The following is a 23910-nucleotide window of genomic DNA, read 5'->3' as shown; positions in this document are numbered from 1 at the left end:
TAAAAGTTACAATGCCACCAGGAAGTAAATATGGTAAAATAATATAACCACAGCTGCTGAATTTTGCACTACAATTACATCACAGGTGTATTAACATTTTGACGTGAAATCAAGCTTTGGCTTGTTGTATGTCAGTTGAAATCCACAATGTAGCATTATAGCATCCTTCAAAAAAGCAAGAAAACAATACCCACATGCTAATGGTCTTAGACACTTATATAAAGTGTGACATAATTAGTAGTAATAGGCCAAAAAAAAAATAGTAATTTGACTTACAAATACCATATTTGATGAGGTGGATTGTGGAATGGACCCTGTGACTTGGCATTTCTAAATTCCTAACTATTCCATATGTAAAAGCATAGTTTGCAGGTGCATTTCAAATTAAAGCACCCGCTCTGGTGTTTAAAAAAGTGAGCTGAATTTGTGTCACATAAATTTCAAATTTTAAAACCGTGACCCAGACAATTAAGAAATATATCAAGATAGAAATGATGAGATTGGTCAATTTTTCACAATTCTTATTTTCTCTTTATTGCATTAGAACATACATTTTTCATATATCTATATATATCTATTTATATATATTTTATAAACGTGAATTTGTACACTACAATCTTTTATTGTAACATGTTAGAAAATACTTGTAACGCTCCAAAAACATAGCACTAAAAACAGTTACCAAACAATGATTATTACATTTCCTTTGTTTTTTTTTTGTTTTGTGTTGTTTTGGCCACCAAGAACAGGAAAAACAAGATGGTGGAGATGGAACCATCAATCAGGAGGAGAGGACCACAGTCTAAGACAAGATGGTTGGGAATCTGTTTTTTTTTCTTCTCTCCTATTTGGCAGACATTTTGTAATCAATCCACAGAGGGGTTGAGGGTTGGTTCTATTACGACAGGTACAAAGAGGCGGAAAAGCAAAACAAAGCCATGTTAATTATTTTTTTACCTCTTTCCTTTATCTATAATCAAGTTTCTTGAAGCGACCTCGTTGGGAAAGGGTTGCTAAAACTGCTAATACTACTCAAACATCCCAACTCTGCAGCTTTCAGCTCTTTCTTTAAACTTACTAGGTTGAACAACCTAATAATACCAGTTTACAGGCAACTACTCTGAGCCCACAAACTCTCAGCAGTCAATAAAATGCTCTGTGCTCAGCACAAAAGTGGCTGAAGAAGAAAAGTTGGACATTTAGCAGCGACATCATTTTTTGAGTAGATGGCGGTACAAACCATTTACAAGACCACTGAGAATAAATAACAGTTAGGCACAGAGCTCCATGTGACTCTGTCCTCATAAATACTGTACTACTGTTTCACAACAGGAATTTAATCTCTAAAACGTTAAATCAGAGCTACTTGTGCTGTTGATTGTGACGGTCAAGCAAATGTGTCATCATTTTCTAGTTAGTGGTGGTGTTTAATGGCAGTTGGCTTTCTGTAATGTGTTACATTACTGTCTTCTTCTGGATTTAATCATCCATTACCTGATTCCCTCCTTAGCCATTACCCAGATGGCGTCGCTTTCTATCCAAAGACAAGTATGTACTTATGTATAGAACAAAGGCATATATGGGGTGAAGCTGGGGTACAATATAACACTCATTTACTCACACAACATTTAAGGTTCTTAAATCTAGTGACACAACTGACACTGCAAGGAGGCGAATGGAGTGGCGTGGAGAGATACTGCATTTTGGTGGCTGGAAGGGGAGGAAGAGCACAAGGAGACACGAGGGGTGAAGGAATGTCCCCATTTCAACATGTCCAGGGCAATAACAGTCCTCTATTTTTATTTATTTTTTGGTCAGGGAGGAAAATGTGCAACAATGTGTCCCATCACAGAATGATTGTCCTCTTTGACACACATCACTTCCTCTATATACTAATAACCCCCCTTCTCTCTCATCCTCCATCTCTGTTAGGTTTTTCAGCAATTTTTCTTTTCTAACCCTAACCCACATACACACAAAAAGTACACACACACACGTATGTATATATAAATGTATACATACACACTCTCACAAACAACACACAACAGGTAGACACATTTTGACCTAACAGTACAACTGGTCAGTTAAGAGGAGCGGACAGTGATAGTGCACATGTTGATTTTAGCAGAGCTGAAAGCTGATTGGTTACTGATATGACAATCAGTGCCCCAGTGGTAAAATATCACTGCAAACGTAATAAAACCAACATTATATGTAACGGTTAATAAGAATGAGACCGCATGCTCAAATCAGAGAGGGTTAAAAACAATTCTGATTAATCGTTTTAAGTCATTTATCAAGTGAAACTTGCTGATTTCAGCTTCTCTGTTTAAATGTATAATTGCAAACTGAATCCATGTCAGTTTTGAATTGGAAAATACAAAGATATTTGAAGAGAATGGCTTGTGTCAATGCATAAAAAACTAATAATAATAAAAAATGTAACGCCTTACAACCCTAAATCAGCATGTGTGGTCTCACATTCCCTTCCTTCCCCCTCTCCTCCTCTCTCCTCTTCCTCAGTGAGCAGTATTATGATGTTGTATAATGTCAAGTTCCTAAGGCAGTATCACAGTACAGTCCATAGAGAAACAACAGCAGTACAGAAATACACTGGTCTGCCCAGAACCTTACATCCAGCTCAGGTGGGACATTGACAGTATCTAGAGATACTTGTTTTGTTTTTTAAGCCTCAAGTTAAGTGTGAGATGTTGCCAAGCAGAGTTCACTCACATTGTTGCCGTTTACTGTTGTTGAAAGATTGTTGAACATTCAAACCAGGAAGAAAATAGGGATTTAGAAAAGAAAACTATTCTGAGGTAACCTAAACAATGTGAAAATCTCTTCTGCTGTGGTGCCCTGGTAGCTCAGTGGGCTAAGGCACATGCTGAGTTCTTGCAACATCATTGAGTTGAAACTGGCTCATGACATTTTCTCATCACCACCCCCCACCACACTCCAGTGACAAACAGAATGTGACAGCTATTTTGGAATAATTATTATTAAAGATAACTCTGATCATTTCAGATCGATTGTACTGAGTCAAATTAACTCAGGGGAAGACAACGCAACTGTTTCATGGAGGAAAGTTTGCTAGTTTACTGTAGTTTACTTCAAACCTACTGCTCAGCCAGAGGGAAACAAGAAAATCCCAAGTTTCAACAGCACCAACCAACACAAAACTTATCTTAAAATCATTATGTAAAAATATTAAACATTGGTTGGATCAATACTCCCAGATGCAAGAGTATTAAACTAAAGTGATATACATATCACTTAAGTTTACACATGGAAATGGTGATTTTACACATAACAGATTGATTATGTGACTGTAAAAGACGCTAAAGAGAAGACAAACATGACATATTCAACTCTTTTCTAATCTGGTATTTCATTTTTAAATGTAGAACACTCCTGAAACTCGAGTGGCTGTCATCATTTCTGTCATCAGTGGAGTGTGAAGTGAATCAAAACTGCGTTTTCCACAACAGACATTTGGAGGTTACGGGGAAGTCTCCTGCTGTGTCGAGGAGAGTCTCGAGGCCTCCACTAAATTCAGTGGCACAACTCTCAGATATAAGGTTCTGGGCCAGAGCTGGGCTGGGAACCACCCAGCTATGATGTTGTGGATCAGTTCTGGCGCTGAGGCAGCTGATTTTCGACTGGTCTAAGAATGTTCAGCTGGGGGCAGCTCTGACAGCTCCAGGTGTCCATATTTTTCTTTAAGTTGAGATGAAACAGATTCTAACTATAAACTATGATTATTAGACAGTTACCTATTACTAAAAGTGACAGCACCTGGAGCCACTGGTGCTGTCCACAGAGCCAGAACCAGCCCATAATTATGTCTCTGATTTGGGTGATATTGTAGTGTGTGTGTGGTATATAGTACAGTAGCATCAACACAATGGTCCAACAGACAGATCAGATAGAAGATATCATACAGATGGTCCAATACAGTTATGGTACAACATCTATACATCAACTATACATTGTGCGTTTTTTTTTCCTTTGTTATTATTGTCAAGGGGGTTTGGGGGTTAAGACTTGGTCACATTACATCACTGCTGTAAGACAGGGAGGGGGGTTGAAATAGTGGTGGGGCAGAGCCATAGATCAACAGTGACTGATCTTTACAAGTTGACAGTACGACCGGCGCGATGCTGCTACTTGGCAACTGGTGTGGAGGACCATCGCTAGAGTGCAACACAGTCAAATATAATACAGAGTATGTGAGCTGAGCGGAGTGGCAGTAATAGAGCAATAAAGTAGGCAAAGTTTAAAGGCAAAGCTCAAGTCTGTAGTTTATTTCTGAAACACTTTGGTGGGGGTTTTTAATTGTCTACATGTCCGGATAGCTGTCAATAAATAAAACTGGAGAAAAATGTTGAAATAGCAGGCTACACTAAAACAGTGTTTTAGAAACAAATTACGGACTACAGCTTTAATAATTTAGAGGTAGAGTTTGGGAGCAATTCTATCTCACTGAAACAGTCAGTAGCTGGAATCCATTTACCATTTTGGATAAATACTTAAAAAATATGTTGTGTCTCATTAAAAATATTCTTTAAAAACAGAGCCATAACATAACGTGTGTGTATAGTATTGTTAAGTTTTCCCATTGTGTTTTGATTCATGTATTAAAATATCATCAAGTGTGATTCCATGAGGGTAAAAAATACTTTTACCACCTCCTCTCGGTTAACGTATTAATTCCTCACTCCCAACTTTCCACTCCTCACAAAAGTAATCACCTGAATAGGTCTTAACGGTCAAAGACTCACTCCATCTTTCCCATAACATATGCCAGCACCTTTTGTCTAAATCTGAATTTAACAAACACTATATTGTAACAATATCTGAGCATCTTATATCTTACTGTTTTTTTAATTGTTTTACTACATATTAGATAAACGTCAGAGTGAGAAACAACACTTCAGCCCCTCAGTTTTCCGTTAAACAGAAGCCGTGCATTCCACTCACATACCCTGTTAGAGAAGAGGCAAAAAGTGGCCACCACAGTCTCACAGAACACACCTTCTGTCTATCCATGGCTCTGGTTCTGAAACAGGGTTTGGGTTCAAGGGTCTAAGAGTTGCAGGTGAAGGGTTTGGTCTAAGGGATCAGGACACTGAGGAGTTTAGGGGCTTAAGTAGTTACAATACTAATGTTTTTTTTGTTTTTTTTTGGAGAGTCTGGATGAGGTGGTGTTTACGTTAAGGTTCACAGCAATGAGAGCGATTTTACCGAGATACAGGAGTCGAGAGATTTATGGGTGAGGACAAGGTTAGTATGAGTCTTATGGGTCACTAATGTTAGGATATGACTGTAGCCTCCGCAACTATAGCAGGGTCTTCTATGTCGGCTTTACTCTGAACCATCCTCAGCTCCAGCTGTGGAGGACTGGGCCTCCGACCAGGACCTGCTAACTCTGAGGGAGGGAGAGAGGGAGAGAGAGAGGGGGAGACAGGCATAAATAAATAAGGATAATTTTAAAGCCATTTTCTGCAATTTATCAACATAGACTGTTAGTTATCAACTTGAGAACAAAGGGACCACTCCAATACTACTACTAAGTGTGGCTAAAACATAACAAAAGAGCAGCTGAAACTACAGCAGGTCTGACATTTTCAAGCATTGGCAGAGGAAATAAAAGTCTGATAATAAACCTGAGCTCCTTAACCAGGCATTTAAAAGGTTACAACAAACATATTGAACTGCTGTAAGAGGAGATTGCACGTCATGAAAAATGCAAAGATAGAGCAAAATGTTGCATTCTGTGCAGATTTACATTTCATATATGCACACATTCATAATACTGCATCTGCATGTCACTCTAAACATTTAATCACTATGACTAAAAAAAGAAACCATTGCAAATCTATGCATACATTTGAAAATTCAGGTTTTTTTTTTTGTTTTTCAAAGGTGGTTAAAATTGAAATATTTTTTGTCTCTAGTATAAAAACAGACTTTTGGGCTTTTCTTACCATGAGCATAAGATATGGTCCTCTGAATAACATGGTGCATCACTGAAAACGTCTTCTCACAGGCCGTCTGGGAGTAAGACAGTAAAACAGAGCAACTGTTACGTGTTTGACTGTGTTAAAATGTGTGTGCGCTTGTCTTCCAGCTGCTTGAGTAGCTGTGCATTTGTACCTTTAGGTCATTAGGGTAGTGGTGTGTCCACGCAAGCATCATAGCAGCAAACAAGTCTCCAGTTCCTACAAAGACGGCGTCCACTTTGGGAACTTCTATTCGAACTCTCTGTGTTGTCCTGCTGCCGTCTGGACGAACTAAAGAGCGGAACAGAGGCACAACATGTTTGTGAGAACGGAATTAAACCTACCTCACACGGACAAACACATACAGTTAGCGTCGTCTTTAAGACATCACCTACCATGGCGCTGGCTGCCCAGTGATACCAGGAAGCGGTCACCCAGTCTGGAGGGCAGATCAGAGGAGGTGATGACCACTGTGTCTGGGCCCATAGCATGAAGAAGGTCCATAACCTACAGACAGTCAGCAGAGTCAGATACTGCAGCATCATGTATGTAAGCAGCAACATTTCTTCTCCTGTAAACAAAGAAGCTATGCAAACATGAAATGAAGGATGAGATTAACACTTAATTCATTACCTCTACAGCATCTTTCTCCGTGCTAATGTTTTTCCCCGTCAGTAATCTGAAACAATGATGAAACACAGGAACACAGAAAGAGTGTAAGGACATCTGCAGGGCAGACTGAAGACAGAGTGAGGCACCACTAGGTGGAGCAACTCCACAGTCAAACTGGACTTGAATTGAGCAGACACAGATCTCTCTTTTACTGAGGTTCAGTGTTACGGTTTTTCATAGATTATAAATCCATGCATTATAATGTGCTTGTTTCTCTATACAGATTATTAAAATGTAATTTAAATTGTTGCAGAAACTCTCAGACATGTACTGAAAATAGTAGTTACTTAAAAAATATGTATTTGTAACATGTAGCCATACAACACAAGGCATCATCCCTTTTGGGCATGACTTTATATAAAGGCATTATAAAGCTTCTCAACTTGGAACAAACTGTTTCTTTATGAGAGACAGGTTAGATAAAGTTACAATTGTGTCATGTTTTAAGTAGACAAGGTTATTGTGGAGGAGATAAGCTAACGCACATTTTTGTTTTATTAGTTTCCAGGTTTCTGGGACCACAAAATGGAGGTATTTGATAACAAAATGTGTGGCATTACATAAAGACAGTTTCTGCTAAAACAGGTGAATGTCACATAGACTGAAACACTATGAACAATTTAACACATCATTAAGTCAATGACTACTCACTCAGCTTCAAACTGGTTTGGAGTAATAATGTCAGCAACAGGAACCACCTTGTTCTTATAGACTGGATAAAGATTCTGCGGAACGTACTGTGGATCAAAATGCATTTGTTAGAGTCACGATACATAATGCAAGCCAGAAATAGAGCCTGAGGAAGAACTGCACACCCAGTTAAATACAGATTTGCTTTGATTTTTGTTTTCACGGCTTTAAATCGTGAGCGCAAACCGACAGAATATGATCTAAATCCCTGTAAACCTGTAAAGTCTGAGAAAATCCTTGTATCACACCCCCACAACACGAACACACTACAACACATCGAACATGCACATATACAGATATCCACACTAAAACCCTGTCCCACACATTAAAATCTATCAAATTACAAAAGACATTAACAAAGACACACAAGGAGCATAAACTGACAATAGCCTCACCATAGATCCATGATCGCCGAGGACGGGGTCACATACTGAAATAAAATACAAACAAACAAAGTCAAACAATAAACACGGACACAATCATCACAATAAATGAATACCATGGTGACAGGAGGCATCAACCTGGCTTAGATTTTAATTGACTTTTGGCACTAACTTTATCAAAAGGTACAGAAGGCAGGGATCTGTTTGGTGGTATTGATCCATAATTCCTTAATAACCTTTCAGAATAATGTATATCAAATGATCTGAGAGAGAACAACAACATTTCTGCACTTTCTGTTTACAGCCTCACTATAAATCTGTAAACACCACAGGGCAGTTCAGAGATGTAATGACAGCCCCAACTATCAAACATTTTAAATCACTTTTAAAGACCTGGAGATTTTTTTTTTACCATTTTTATTTTGTAAAGCACTTTGGTAAACCCTGCTTTTTTGAATGTGCTTTAGAAATGTTTTTATTTGACTACTGAATATTAAAGAAAACTATTAAAACATCTGTTGTCTGACGATGTGTAAATTGGCAACTACTAACTACTTTATGAGGTGGTACCACGACATACATGGTGTATTAATAATCACCTACTGCCACTACAACTACTTTCCTAATAGCAAATATTCAGATGAAAGAAAAAAAGAGGTTATGTATTCCCTTTGTCTGTTACAGGAATACAATTTCAAATTGGTTTTATGACAGTAGTAAGTCACATGACGAGAAAGCTATTTTTAAAAGGGATTATTAGATTATTAACATACAAAGTACACGAGGAAATGAAAAATGGGATAAATGGAAGCAAATGCAGTTATTTTCCCATTTAAGCAGCTAAAGCCTGGACATCTGCGAGGGTGACGTTTCAAAAACATCCAGAGATGACTGTGTGAACTCAGAGGCCAGGTCATGTGATGTTCAAGTACCACGTAGTCTTAATAAGCAAACATTTTTGGGAACTACTTTACTGTTTAATGCAGCAAAAGTCAGAGTCAAGCTTGAATGTGTTAAAAAACTTTTCAGAAATGCGTTTACACTTTGCAAAGTGTGCACTCTGAGTGCAACCCATATTACATCTCCACTGATGCAACAGAAACAGCACATTACCCAAACTGCATTAATTAACCTTTAGGAAGAACAAGTGCCTGAAGCTGGCTACAGGCCATGAGAATCAGCAATTACTTTCTCAAGTGTATAAATACAGTACATTTAAGTCCTTCCAAAACTGTGACTCCACAAAAAAAAAAAAAAACATACATTCACAACAGTACTGACCGTACACCAGGTTGGGATTGGCTCGCTTTAACTCCTGAACTATGTCCACCACCATCTCTAAGAAGGATGTGTCTCTGGTATACCCTGCACACAACACACACAGATGAAACCATACACATATACAAACAGAATGATTGTGTCAGCCTATCAGTGGTACAGCTCTAGAAGGCAGAGAAGCTGCAGTAACTTTGGGATGATAATGTGGTATTTACTACTAATTAAGCAATGCTTAAACTTTAGACCTGCACACTATTTTGAAAATGTGTCATCAGTATATCAGCATGTGCATACATACATGTTTATATTGTGGTCAAAGACATTTGAGTTTAATTTGCTTAGAGAATTGCAATGAGAGGCACTGCAGTTGGATTTTTACTTTTTAAACTTGATATTTTCATTTATTAATTTCAAGAATCCAGGTAGACAAAGATGTTTGTGTTAGGTAAGAAGAACATGTTTGGGGGGGGGGGACCTTTAGTTGTTGGAATGGAAGTAATGCACTTAATCTTTCTTTCACATTGAGCAGGCTAATCACTGTCTGGTACTACGTTAGCAGTGACCCTAAAAGAAGTCCTATAATCATCCTAATATTGCAAATTACATGTTTTCCTAATATTTTGTAGTCCTATAATACATTCCAGTAAGGTGCAACTTTAAAGATTTTTTTAGGTTACAGAAATAATCATTTCGTGATTTGATTGATTAAGAGAATTCAGCTAGAGAAGTACTAATGTAAAGAAACTGGAGGGGACATTAAAGCTGGATTCATTGAATATGTTTTCACTTGGATGATAAATCTGACCAAAAATGACTTTGACTATAAATTAATGAAAGATTTGGTCTTACTAAAAAATATCCAAACATACTATTTACCTGTTAAAACGTAATCATAGTGGTGAACATTGTTCAGTTTGATTCCCTCATAAAGAACATGGAGCTCGTCTGCCGTCAACACCTGGCCTTTCCAATGGGAATAACCTGCAGAGAGGAGAAGTGATCGTGTTTGCCAAGTTGCTGACTCACATGTTGTGCAAAGCGTTTTGTAGATGTCTAGCACATTTACACACGCACACACACACACACACTCACAGAGAGAGAGACAAACACACACAGATTCATACTCTTCTGTATCATTACAATCTATAGCTAGTTCATCAATAATACCATTAATAATAAAACAACAATACTACTATTAATAATAACAACAAGCCAATATTTTTATCACTATATAAATATATACATTTCTACTAAATTAAGGATTACTGGTCTGAACTGATACTTGTAAATGTCACTGGTACAAAAACAACTTCAACAAGTTCATTCCAACATACAAATACAGCATCTTGTCTGACTGCAGTCACATAATCAGCATTCAGACAATCACACACATATTGACAACAGTTTCACCTGTTTCGCATTGTTTAACAATAAGAGGCAACAAAATAAGAACACACACACACACACACACACACACAAGTTTGCACAGATAATCCTTTTAGGACACTGCACTTATTACATTCATGTTGAGATGCTTTGCATTATGTTATCCGTAACCTGAACCATAACCAGCTCCACCTAACACTAACCTTAACCTAACCACTATTCAAATGTTGGCCCTAAATTTAAACCAGTTCCTTTCGAAATTAGTTTCTGCCTCATTACGACCAGGTTTTGGACTCCATGAGGACCACTTGTCCTGACAAGGTCAGTGTGTATGCCAGAAAAGGTCCCAAAGGGGTCACAAATACAAGAAAACACACACATGCATTCTCAAACAGCACTCTTACTGAGCTCCTTATCCTAACCTTAACCAAAATGTCCTCACTCCCTATAGTTTTTGGTGACAGAGGAGCTTCTGCTGACAAACATACCTATGTCATGTGTGTGTATGTGTATATAACATAAGTGTGTGCTGTATGCACAGATCTGCATATGATGTAAAGGCCAGTGAGAGCACTTTGCATTTGTGCACGTCTGTCTGCATATGACATGTTTGCTGCAGGCCGATGATGTCGCAGCTCCAGGTGAGTCACAGCCGGGTCACGTGATGGTGATGGTGATGATGGTGGTGGTGGGGGGGTTCTGGTTGCTAAGCAACAAGCAGGGAGAAAGCCAAAGGGGCTAAGAAAGAGATGTGTAGTGTATGTGTGTATGTGTGAGGGAGAAAATGAAGCAGGCCTACAGATAAGAGCTGCTTCTGACGTCATCATTCGCTGCTGTCGCAATTCACAGTGCCTGCTGCTGTTTACTGCTGTGTCCCATCTCTTTCTTTCTCTCTCTCCACCCCTTCCGCCCTTCTCTCCATTATGATTCATTTTTTCCCCGTGTCCCTCTCTCTATTCACCCTCACACGTGCAACCGTCTTCTCTGACATGTCACACCGAATTACACAGTCTGCTCGGCGGGATTTAACATTTTAATTTCCAACTCCAACAAGATCTGATTAAAGTAGCACCTCAGTCGCAGGCATTTCTTGGTTAACGTCACTCACAGTAACATGATTTACACCAGACGTGCGACGTGTGACTAAATGTTGGACATAGCTTAACTTTTACCATGACACAATCTAACGACATCGGGCCACAGCCAGGCAGACATCTCTGTGTTCACAGTTTACTAAGAGATAATACAACACAGACAAAGAAAATGTCTCTCCAAAAACATCCTTTAGGTTTCTTGGTCTTGGTAAAATGTTTGCCCATTACACCATAAACTTCAATTAAAACTGTTCCAAAGAAACTCATTGCTACAGTCAAGCATATGTCGAGAAAATCTTAATGAGTCACTGATGCACACAGAATACATATGAGAGCATACAGTTACTCCATGTTGGACTGCAAGTCTAGCTAAGAGGCCAGCTAATATTTAAGAATGTTGCTGTAATGTCTCATGTTATTATTTGCTAATAAGGGATTTCATAAAAAGTGGTATCATTCAGGATTTGGTAGTGAAGTCTAGATACTGATATCAAAACCGTATTGAAATATTTGAATCATGGTACAACCATGATGTGATAAGCAATCCATGGCCCACACTAACAATATCACAAGACAACAATAATAAGTACATTACAAAACAGTCGTGTTGCAGTACATCACAATATCGATTTAACCAAAGGAAACATGATGTCCCTGACTTTGGTTCATGTAAAGTCATTCCTGTGATAAGCACAACCACAAGAAGGCATAGAATTGATGGGAAATCTCTTCAGAGCGTCACCTACATGTTTTAAGAATGCAATCAGAGACGAATTGGTCTGCTGCTTCTTTTATTAGGCTAATTTGGGTTGAGTTGTACTATTTTACAGTGTTTAAGAACATGACCTGGATTGTTTTTTTTTACAGTTTTGTTTAATTTCAAAAACTTTAAGAAGATCATTCACTTGAATACATTTAAAATAAGATTAGATTAGATATGATAATTCACTATTAGAGCTGCACCTAAGGATTATTTTCGTAATGGATTAATCTGTCAATTATGTTCTCGATTAATTGAGTAATCGTATGGTCCATAAAATGTCAGAAAACGTTAAAAAACGTTGATCAGTGTTTGTCAAACCTGGAAATGATGATGCTCTCGAACGTCTTGTTTTGTCCACAAACCAAAATGATTCAGTTTTAATGATTTCTTTGTCATATGGAGCAAACAAATGGAGAAAATATTCACATTTAAGAAGCTAAAACAATCAGAAATCTTGTTTTAATACTGAAAAAAGCTTTAAACTGAGGAATCGATTATCAAAATAGTTGATGAGTAATTGTTTCAGCTGTATTAGTGCACATCTATGGTGTCAAAGCAGCAAAGACAGCAAGGTAAAGGTAATACACTTAAAAACTAAAATTCTCTCTTGAATAAAATCAGGAAAAACAATTGTTGAACTCAACTGTTGAACCAGAAAGACTGTGGCTTGTCGTGCATAACTACTTTTCTGTAAATAAAGACGAAATCACAGTTGAGTGTTTCTGCAGAGGAACTTGGTCACAGGAAACTCTTATCTAACACAATCCAACACTTTCAATCAGCTACATTTTAACAACAGCATTTCGTTTGTCTCTGCATCTGATGGCCCTCACCCACACAACAACTTATACAACACTAACAATTATGTTCACTCAGATGGTAAACAGCTTGCTTGACCTTTTCTGGTTTTAAACTGAATGTGACTGAGTAGAGGTAATTATATATGAAATACATGATGATTACTTGGATACTCAAGCTGAACAAAATGGAAAAAAAAACAAAAAACTATGCAGGCGGGACAAAAGAATGAAGAATGAAGACCTGTTTCTACACAGAGAACTGGCAAATCCTGACGTGCAAGGAAATCAGCTGTTCCACAACATTTGAAAAAAAGGAAGTCTAAACAACACGTTAAAGTAGTGAACTTTAATGGGCTGAACCTGAGGGACATCAGCTTTTATTCACTGAGAAGCAACAAGCAACAGCTGAGCCAATGTGTTTGTTTTCACAGCGCTCAGCTGATTCATTCCTCAAGCTCAGTCTGAATGAATAACATGAGACGAGACCACCCGTCAATGCACGACAGTGCAGAGTTGTGGCCCTTTACTACTATGGTCCTGGCTCACGTCGCCTCCGCGCGGCACGGCACGGTTTAGGTTGCAAAATCCACTACAAAAAAGTGTTATGCAAGATAATCCAGAGGAAGGGGGTGGTGCTAACTTCCAGTCTAACCTGTCATCACTGCAGCATCTGACACACAGCGACACCAAGCTTGTGTAAACTGGGAATGGAGTTAGTGGCCGACAGCATCACCGTTTGAAAGCGTCTCTGGTGACACTGGCTGTGAAGTTTGTGGCCTCCCAAATACCTGACTCACACATCTGTCAACTCATCATCCTCAACACGAGCACGGCTGCAATGACAACCATCTCTCTAACGCTCACCAACACAACACAGTGACTCATACACACCCACACACGTTCTAAATAAAAACACACACGCACAGAGCTATGCTTTTAAAACCAAGCTTACCTGTGTGGTTGGAGAACTGGACAGAGTTAATGGAGTCCACTTCAAACCCTAAAACCTGCAAACAGGAGACAGAGAGGAGGCAGTTGTCATAAATCTGACAGAACAGTAAATTACAAACAGTAAATTTCCTCATGTTGAGATTCCGAGATTCACAATATTTAATATGAATTAAGTGCTTTAATGTAAGTTGGTTTTATATCAATATTCAAACTAATACTTAAAAAATCTAAAAAATTGAGTAGAAGTTATATAAGCAATATATAATATCTGAAGGTTATAAATAAAAACATTTTTAATTATTATTAGTGCAATTATTATTATTAACACTGCACATTTTTGATGTCTTTTTAAACTGTATTTCATGTTTATTTTGCACAGATTTTCGTACATATTTTTCATTAAATTTGTGTCTATTTTGAAGTGTTTTGTCAAGGTTTTGGATTTACTTTAATCAATTTAAATATTAATCTAGTTGAAAATATTTCAATTTAATAGTGTTTTTTCAATATGGAACACATTTTAACAATACCGCTGTATACCTTTTGCACGTCTCAATATCAACACCAACTCTTGCCAGCATCTGATCTGACTTTTATCCCCTTGCTCCTCTATGTGGTTGTGCATCTCTCCATGCTTTAGTTATTATCGGAGCTCTATGAGCCAAAACAGAAATATGAACAGGTACTTCACATAGACACTTGGGCCCACAGGACACCCAACCTCTCATGCCAATCAGCAATCATCTCTTTTATAATATCCTGACATGGCCAGGACACACACCAATAGAAACATTTTTCTGCCTCATCATGGGACATAATTGTAAACATGTATCTAGGACCTAAAAACAGCATCCACTCAGTTTAACTATAACTGAAATGTGCACCCGTTACAAAACGTATTTTGTGATGTCCTCCAGAGAGAAAAGACACATCACATGATGACTCATCCACATGCAGTCAATTGTTATCTGAATGACTTTATTTAATTGGACTGAAGCAGGAAGGAGGCAGGGTGAATGGGTTCTTTGTTTTCTTTAATTGACTGTAAATTTGAGAAACAAGAATCTGCTGCGTTCAGAGTTGACAGTGGCAGTGACAATCTCCCTTTGACCTTGAAAAGATTTGTCAAATGTGGTATAATATGTTCTCTAAAAGGTGAAATACCAGCAAGAGGCATACAGGAAACATGCCAGCCTCTGTGTGTGGTGTAAGAAAACAGGACACGACCCCATTTCATCAGTTTTGTAGGAGACCACTTCATAAATGTGCATCATTTTTGTCTATTTGCTGTTCTTTTGTGAAATTCCTCATATTCCTAATCTTTGTGATTTTCTCCTTTCATACAAGGGGTAAATACATATTTACCTCTCATATAATGCCACGTTCTCTAGGAGGAAGTGAAACATCCTTGGAAAGTGTGCCCTATCACTAACGCTGTCTTTCTACAGTCAATCTAAATATTCAATGAAGTCTTTGTATCGTTATCATTATAGTAATTGTATTTACACTCAATTGCAAGTTTAAAAGGTACAACGTACTAAAACTATTGCTGTTGAATTAAAAAGTAAAAAGGGGTGAAAGGTGGTTTTTACATGGTGCACCAAATAAAATGACAGCTCCTAGTACACCAAGACTTGTTTCATGACTGTTGAAACTGCAATTGGCTACTTGTAAGTATTATATTCACATCAAATTAAATGCATTTTTTTTTTGTTCCCTGGCAAATGCCTACTGCACTAGTGATTTGCTTTAATTAGCAATAAATGCTAATTAAAGCCAATCACTTTTGTCACGACACAGGCTGATCGTGGGAGGAGCTGGATACAATCCCAGCTGACATAGGGTGAAAGGCAGGATACATCACAGGGCAAACATACAGAGATGTATGTTTTTGGACTGTGGGAGGAAGCCGGAGTACCAGGAGAAAAAGGAGAGAACATGTGAACTCCACACAGAAAGGCTCTAGGTTGAACGGGGATCTGAAACCCGGTGACCTCCTCCCTGTGAGGCAACAATGCTGGACACTGTATCAACCTTTTTACTTGCATTTCTCTGTGGTTGTACTGCTAATGTAAAGCTGTAAATATTTGTTAGCGTGCTATTATGAACTAAACAATATTCCACACGGCAAACAGCTGAATCTTTGTTTTGAGAATACTGTTGGTGGACAAACCAAACGTTTGACCAAATGACAGAGGCAGTGGGGGATCATGGAAGACTGGACATAATAACTTCTTCACATTGGCTGTTCCATCCATCCATGCATCTTAGAAAGTCAAGGGGAAGGTGGAGCCAAACCCATCAGACAGAGGCAGACAACATGCTCGAAAGGTCACCGGCCCATCACAGGGCCAACACACAGAGACAAAGAACCATTCACACACATCCACATCGAAAATCAATGAACCTAATCCCAATCTGCGTGTTTTTGGACCCTGTGAGGAGGAGCCACAGAAAGAAATCTGTAACCATTAAATAAAAAACCTGAAGGCACCACTGGTACTTAAAATTCAGTTTAATCTCTGTTTGAAAGCTGAATCTATGCAGTCTGGCTCTAAGGCAGCCTATCACCATCTGAGGTGACGTCACTAGGAGGAACCCTGTAGCAGCCAATCAGAGCCCTGCTTATTCATCCCACTGCCTTGTGACAAGAATGAGATGCTCAGTCCTGACAGCACAGAGAGGGAAACCCTGCACGAGCACTGACGATGTCACTGATCATCATTTTATCCCTTATCTTTCTAACACCAAATGAATCATGGTTATTACTCTGACAACTGAGAGAACTCTTCTTCACTGACCCCTGGGCTTCCTGTTAAATAGATCTTTATTTAACAGCCTGACAAGGTTGTTTTTCATGTATACAAGCCTCAGTGGCAGCTCATTCACAAACTGCAACACTCAACAGAAAAACACTGAGATAAGTGTTATTCTCTGTGACTGGATCTGATGTTTTATATGTAATGAGAACTTAGGTGTCCAGAAAACAATATTTGCCATTAGTTGTAGATATTATTCAGCATAAAACATGGTGCCTGAAGGGGGTCTGTCTCTTTGGATTTAAGACTATAATATCCTTTGATGCAAGTCAAAATTAAAGCTTCCGTAAATGTAGGTAACATAAAGCTCTCCATAAAAAAAAAAAGTTTAAAAAGGCAACGGCTTAGTGTGGATATGTAAAAGACGATGAGAGAAACTCTGGTCCTGTCAAATTCTGATTAAAATAACTGGAGATGAATAGGTTTTAAAACTCCTATTATACAAAGAAAAAGAGATAGAAACAGACATATATTTATTTTAAAAGTTCTTCGTTTGGTTTCTCAAATTTCCTCCAGAATTTCAGTAAAGACATGATGCAAGTGTTCAGGATACCAGATGACACTTTTTTATACTCACATCATTTCTAAATGAATATGGTCTGTGAACTTATTTATAGAGCAAGAAAGCTTGATTGTGCTGAACTGGTAACCATTATTATTATATTAACATTATCCTTTAGCATAAACAGGCTTTAATCGGGCGTAACAGCAAAAACGTTAATGGCTGAACCCTGAGTGAAATGCATCAAAGCGCAGCAGCCATTAGGATATAACCGCAAACTACATCGCGGCTGCTGCGGGCTAAAAATAGACCATGCACTTCTTACAACAAGTGACTGTGTCTTTCAGGACGACGGGACGTGTATTGTAGCCTCACAGTCAATACATGGTGCCACACTGCTGCTCGTGGAAAAAAATATCATACTATAAAAACATTAGGCAATTACAGCCCCAAAGCAATCATCCTGCTGTCATCATTAGGGACCATAACGGGAAATGACAACAGAGAAGCCAATAACCTCTGTGTCCTTTCACATAATATCCAATCAATGCTTTGTCTTCAATACGCCGGCTCTTTTTAGTCCCTTCTTCAGCGTGTAAAGCTCTGCACTCTGTTTAAACTATACCTTAAAAGAGAGTGTTTATACAGGTGATGACTCAACACCAAAGTCATTTGTTTTTCTATTTATAGACTGAAGAACAAGACGCATGTTGAGAGCCACTCAAAAGCTGCAAGTGCTTAACAAACCAGGTTAATCGACTGATGCCTGGCCCCCCCTCCCCTCTTCTTCAGGGGTGGTGGGGTTCATACTCTGTATTCATTACACAGAAACAACAGAACAGGGAAAAGTTCATCATTCATCACGCTCCCGGCTGTCCCGATCACTCGCTTAAACAATTAGCTGTGACATTAACCATTAACACAGGATACAAATCAATGCCTGCTTTGGTCACCTTCCAGTGTAGTGATGTGCAACATAACAATTTAGATGTGATCCATCAAAGCGACCCACGAACACCCACCAACATGTCCTTTTTGTCTGTAGTGGGACTAAATAAAAATCAGTATTCACTCCCACGTCAAAAGACTCTGCAATAGACGCAGCTTTTTTTACGTGCTCCAGCTAGAGCTGAACAATGAAACTATGATATAATTCTCCTACTTCTGTTTGTTCTATCTTCCTATCTAACTCATACACGGTGGGATCAGCAGTACTGTCACTAAATACACTAGACTCCTCTGTTAAATATTGAGATTTAAGACATTTCCTTGTTAAATGTTGGAGATTAACGCATGTTTAAGTCTTTCTAATTGTGTCTGACGTCACGTTCATGACACCAGTGACGACACTCTGACCAATCAGTGGCCGGTAGTCTGTTGACGTCACATTTTAATATCGGCTCAGCTCTCTTGGAACCTCGTCAGAGCAGGTACTAAAAAAGCACCAGGTAACAGGCGGAATGGAAAAGCAGAAAAACAGAGTAGAGTAGAGTCAAATAGTGCTAGAACTGAATACTGGAAAAGAGCTTTTGCTTTTTCAGTTTGAAAGAGTGTGTTTTTTCTGTCATGTTTTTCACATAGGTGGTTTGATTCAAACAAAACAGCAGAAGAAAACAAAAGGTGAACCTGCTCTAGTGGCAATATAGAATGAGTCAACTGTATACAAATGTATGATAAACCCACATATAGCTGCTACTTTTGTCATAAAAGAGATATAAATATTAGGGATATCCTGATACCACTTTTTTTATGTAGGTATCTGTGATGACTTTTCCTGGTTTTAAAGGCTGTTGCATTGATAATCATATTTATTACATTGAATACATCTGTGAAATACACTAACTATACATAGTAATATTGATTAAAATACATGGAATGGATAAAACTACATTTAAAAATGTCACTTATTAACACATTAATTCATTTTAAGCCTAATTATTTGTGCTAAATGTGATCATATTTGTAGGCTATTTCATTGTTTCTAAGATACGCAAATATCTTTCACTAAACATTGAAAAGTCAAAGACATAAACCAGGTATTATCAGAAATGAAAGGTAATAATAACTGTATTTTAAGCATGTAATACAGTAGATATTTTGAGTGTATTTACAGCGTGTTGTCACTCTCCTTTCAGAAGTGCAAACATCACAAAAGAAAAGTTTTCATGAGTCCAAAGGAGTGTGCAGCTTTATATCTCCATATATCTAATATATGGGGATATAACCTCAGAATTTCCAGAATACACTTATAAGCCACATCGCCCAGCCTTAATGACCACATCAGCTTGGTGATAAATATTTAGACTGAGCCATCAAACTTTTTGCAACTGACATATGCAACCGTCACTGTATCTTTGGCTTACAGGCAGCAGGCAAAGATTATTGTCACTGTTTAAAAATGTCCTCTAGAGCTCCAGAGATGAATGGATGCGGTCAAAGGAGCATCATTCTCCCATCCTGACAGTGCTATTAAGATACAGTAGGTCCAGATATGTGCAAATAGTCTCAGATGGTCCATCAATGAGAATTCTGCATCGATGACCGAGCAGACTGTCAGACAATTCATTAAGTCTTTACCATCATCCTCATACAGGAAGAACAAAGCAGAACACCAGTCCTCTGTCGCTCTTGGTGCACACAAGCAGAATGCACAATGTTGCTTTTGCGTCAATCTGTCTTGACAACAAACTACTCACTTCCTGTGTGCAGTGCAGGAATGTTGCCCTGGTGATACAAGTTGCAAACACCATTACACTGAGAAACACAGAGTCATATGGCACTGATGGGATTTAATCAGCATAGCTAACCCATTTGACAAAAGTTTGAATATAATATATATATATATTTTTTTATTATTATTTAAAGGCTATACACTACAGGTTTTGGAGTTCAGGAGGAGGAAGGCTTTCCTTTGTGTGGCTCATAGAGCTCTCCATTGCAGATATGCCTGACCAACATTAACCCTAGGTCATACTCTTCTTAGCCAACAAATTAGCTTTCTTTGGAAATACATTGTGGAAACACAGCTATAGAGTTGTACTCATAGATAATAAACAGATACTAACCACGTTATTGTATATTTACTTTTTAGACCTGTAAGGTCTTTCAGCCCTTAACACTATAACACACTCTTCCACAAAAACCTCAAATTCAAATTGTACAAATGCATGAAATCACATTTAATACTACTTTTAATCAAGAAAGGCCATTTCAGCCTCTTATTCAATAACTTATTCAATTAAAACAAAACAGCCTAAACCAATGTATAGCTGATAAATCAATGCATCCTTATGGATAACTGGTGGAAGTTGTGATGTATGAGCTTTATATAAAGCACACAACAAAATGTTAGTGTGTCAACATCTTGTATTGAATTTAAACCATATTCTGGCAACATGCTCAACTCAGAGCTCAACTCTGACATAAAGACGGAAAACCTATGGGATTTTTTCCCATTCTGTGAAAGTTAATTATAAACCTAAAGCATTAAATAGCTGGACTGGTTATCTCCATGCTAAGGACTCACAGTTTATCAAAGGCATGAGGCTGGATTTGACATCTAGAATAGATGAATAGATGAATAGATGAATAGATGTTCCCATACACAAACTATGAGCATTCCAGCTGTTTGCTGCTGTGAGATGATGGAAACCTGAGGGAGCCACTGTCGAGATGTGGCTACTCACTTCTCTGACCTCTAAGATTATAATTAGCTCACTTTTTTACAAATACTGTTGGCCAGTGTAAATACTAACTGAGAGGATAACAGGGGGAAAACCTGAACCCTGACTTGCATTGACCTGAGAGTAACAACCCTAGTTATCCATTTCACCAAATAGGGGTCATTTGATTAGCTCCATTATCACACACACACAAATGTTCTACCTCTCGTGAACAAACCAGACACGAATATGGCACTTGTGAAATTAGTTTACAGAGGAAATGAAGGATTTGAAACCATGCACTGAAGAGCATATGGTCCATTATCGGACAACCTCAATGACAGGTAACTACTACAGTGTTTTTCCTTCACATAATGAATCCCCTTAACATGTAAAACAAGACAGCATACGTGGTATTTATCTATGTGGGGGAACAGGGTGTCTTCGCATTTATTGCTTTGACATTTAGGTTACAATACGGTTATGTTTGTCCTTTTCACAGCCCGTTTACGAACACATCATCATTTGGCCTTCAGCATTTAACACAGCAGAAGGAATACATTCATTATTTCCATAAAGAAGCGTACGCAAACATGGTATGAAGTTAAAACGACGAAATTATCGTTAGAAATCCCAGCATTTAAATCGGTTGGTCAGTTAGCGTGGGTGACGGTGAACCGAGCGTGTCAGACTGGGTCGTGTCCGGGTGTCTCCCGGTCAGGTGTCCGATAATGGGTGCATGCGAGGTTGTATTTACCTGTAATGGGAAAGAGGCGCTCTTATTGCCCACATATCCCCGGACTACATGGCTCTGTATGGACAGCACACGGCATTCCATGGCGGCTCCCGGTCAGCCGAGGAGAGATGCAGACAGTCCGTAATTTCAGCGATAATCACGTCTAAACATAACAGTACGGAGGGGGGCAAAAAAGAAACAAATCCGAACACAACGCTGCTCAATAACAGGCGACGTTCATTAGCTTGCTAGCTAACCAGCTGTGTCTGTCACCAGCAGGGTAGCGCTGTGAGTGTGTGTGTGTGTGTGTGAACCATAGACTTGCGTGGACGTGTGTGTGTGTGTGTGTGTGTGAGAGACCACTGTGACGGTTGTAGCTGCAGATGAGCGCGGCGTGATGATGGGGGCGACACACACACACACACACACATACACACACTCACGAGGAGAAATCGTTTTACAGCTGTTGTTGTATTCATTTAACTAACCACAGACCCAGAAAATAGTAGTATAAGTTGTCACGTGCAACTGCAACAACTCGACAAATTAAAAAAACAACATGATACAAGCTCCCACGCCGCTATTCTGCACAGGCAACCTGCGTGACTACCTACACTTGATGACGTAACTACAGGGCCAATTCGGTAAGAGCGTCCTTCTGATGTACACAGCTGGACGAAAATAACTCTTTAATTTATGACTCTGTCGTAATATTTTCTGATTTTAAACATAGCCGAATTGTTGTTTGCATAGATAATGTCATCCATTTTGTTCAGATGTTGCTATACGTTAACAACATAAATGCAGTTCTAAAATAAAATAAAAAATTAAAGTTATTTTTGTAGGTTTTTGAAATTTGAAAAAAAAGTGCTGCATTCAGTTTTTTTTTGTCAATGTGTGCATTCTGTGGTTGTGTGACTCACTCTGTGTTTATTACAGAGTCGTGACTGAGGGGGTTGACTTGGCAAGGACCGCCACTGTCACCACACGACTCATCCGGCGGCCGTGAAGAGATACAGACAGATGCAGAATACAAATGCAGGTGTCACTGAGCGGGAGCGGGAAGGCACAGCACAGAGGTGGACAAAGACAAATGGATTCGAATAGAGAGATCGAGATGTGACAGCTCCACCTGGTGTTCACTGGGGCCTTGAAACACTGGCCGCCGGATGATGTGAGATGATGACAGACAAACCCATTTTCCCCACAACATCAAAACCCATTAGTAGTTGGTGTAAATCACGCACGAGCAAGTAAGAAGCGAGTTCCTGTGGTGAGCAAGTTGATTCCCTGCTATAAATCAAACATGACAGGTTAAGTCATGATGATCCTCACCAGATTATGCTACAGTTACATGAGATGAACGACAGTGGTCATTATGTTCACTTTTCACTTTACAAAGTTGCGTCAGAGCAAGAATGTCCTGAGGTACTGAGTCTTGAAAAGAATTAAACACATTATACAGGGGTTTTCTGACATGTAAAGGGGATATTTACTTCCAGGGCCTGCCACTGATACAGCGGTATATGAAACACTGAGTGGGACTGAATCACTCTATACGCTCTTCCCTCTCTCCCTCTCTCTGACTGGTGAAGGTGAACTGATGAAAGCTCCATAAAGTCTCTGGAGCTTGGCTGTCTCCTCTGACAGGTGTCTCTGAAAATCTGGCTTGGCTTAAACTGGTCCTTCACTTGACCTCAGTGAGGACAGGGGAGGAAACATTTGTCATTCAGCTGATGTGTCCTCCACATTTCATTACACCATTTTAACTCCATTATTCAACCTTAAACCTGATTCCTACTGAGGTTCTAACAGCATACAAACACGTCCTGAACACTTGACTTGCAATAAAGTGTGGCACTGATTTAGATCCCCACAACATGATACACACACACACACACACACACAATCACATTATTGGATGCACACGGTTATTTCTAGTCTGAATAGTTTGGGTTTTATAGGAAGTTGAATATACTGAATGTTTTTATTCCAGACTACTGCCTAATGAGAAATAAATTGTTCATTTAGATTTTACAGCTGAAGACACAAAAAAAGTGTGAGTAAACAAATGCAGGCGGTCCTAAATAACATTAAATGCACTGATAATGCCCACCAGATGAGATCATTTTAAAAAGTAAGTGTATGTCGATGGTGGGGGTAAATGCT

At 38.8% G+C, this 23910-nt stretch overlaps 1 protein-coding gene across 1 annotated transcript; it reads right to left on the bottom strand.

The window, feature by feature from the left end:
- Positions 1-705: 705 nt before the first annotated feature.
- Positions 706-22163, bottom strand: LOC131474090 (pyridoxal kinase-like). Its single transcript, XM_058651827.1, has 11 exons — positions 21763-22163; positions 14024-14078; positions 9905-10009; positions 9032-9115; positions 7763-7797; positions 7329-7414; positions 6639-6684; positions 6401-6512; positions 6160-6296; positions 5991-6057; positions 706-5431 (listed from the first exon to the last, which is right to left on the bottom strand). The coding sequence occupies exons 1-11, from the start codon at positions 21841-21843 to the stop codon at positions 5316-5318; spliced, it is 924 nt and encodes a 307-aa protein (XP_058507810.1). The 5' UTR covers positions 21844-22163; the 3' UTR covers positions 706-5315.
- Positions 22164-23910: the final 1747 nt, after the last annotated feature.

The sequence above is a fragment of the Solea solea genome, chromosome 15 (assembly GCF_958295425.1).
Source record: "Solea solea chromosome 15, fSolSol10.1, whole genome shotgun sequence".
Taxonomy (NCBI): domain Eukaryota; kingdom Metazoa; phylum Chordata; class Actinopteri; order Pleuronectiformes; family Soleidae; genus Solea; species Solea solea.
Note: the sequence above shows the minus strand (reverse complement) of the source record. Positions and strands in the feature narration are given on the sequence as shown.

Excerpts from the sequence above, each read along its gene's own strand:
- LOC131474090 (XM_058651827.1), bottom strand. The coding sequence starts at position 21,843 with ATGGAATGCCGTGTGCTGTCCATACAGAGCCATGTAGTCCGGGGATAT. Across the intron at positions 6,297-6,400 it reads ACTGGGCAGCCAGCGCCATG|TTCGTCCAGACGGCAGCAGG; the intron begins GTAGGTGATGTC and ends TCCGCTCTTTAG. Across the intron at positions 6,058-6,159 it reads ACTACCCTAATGACCTAAAG|ACGGCCTGTGAGAAGACGTT; the intron begins GTACAAATGCAC and ends TCTTACTCCCAG.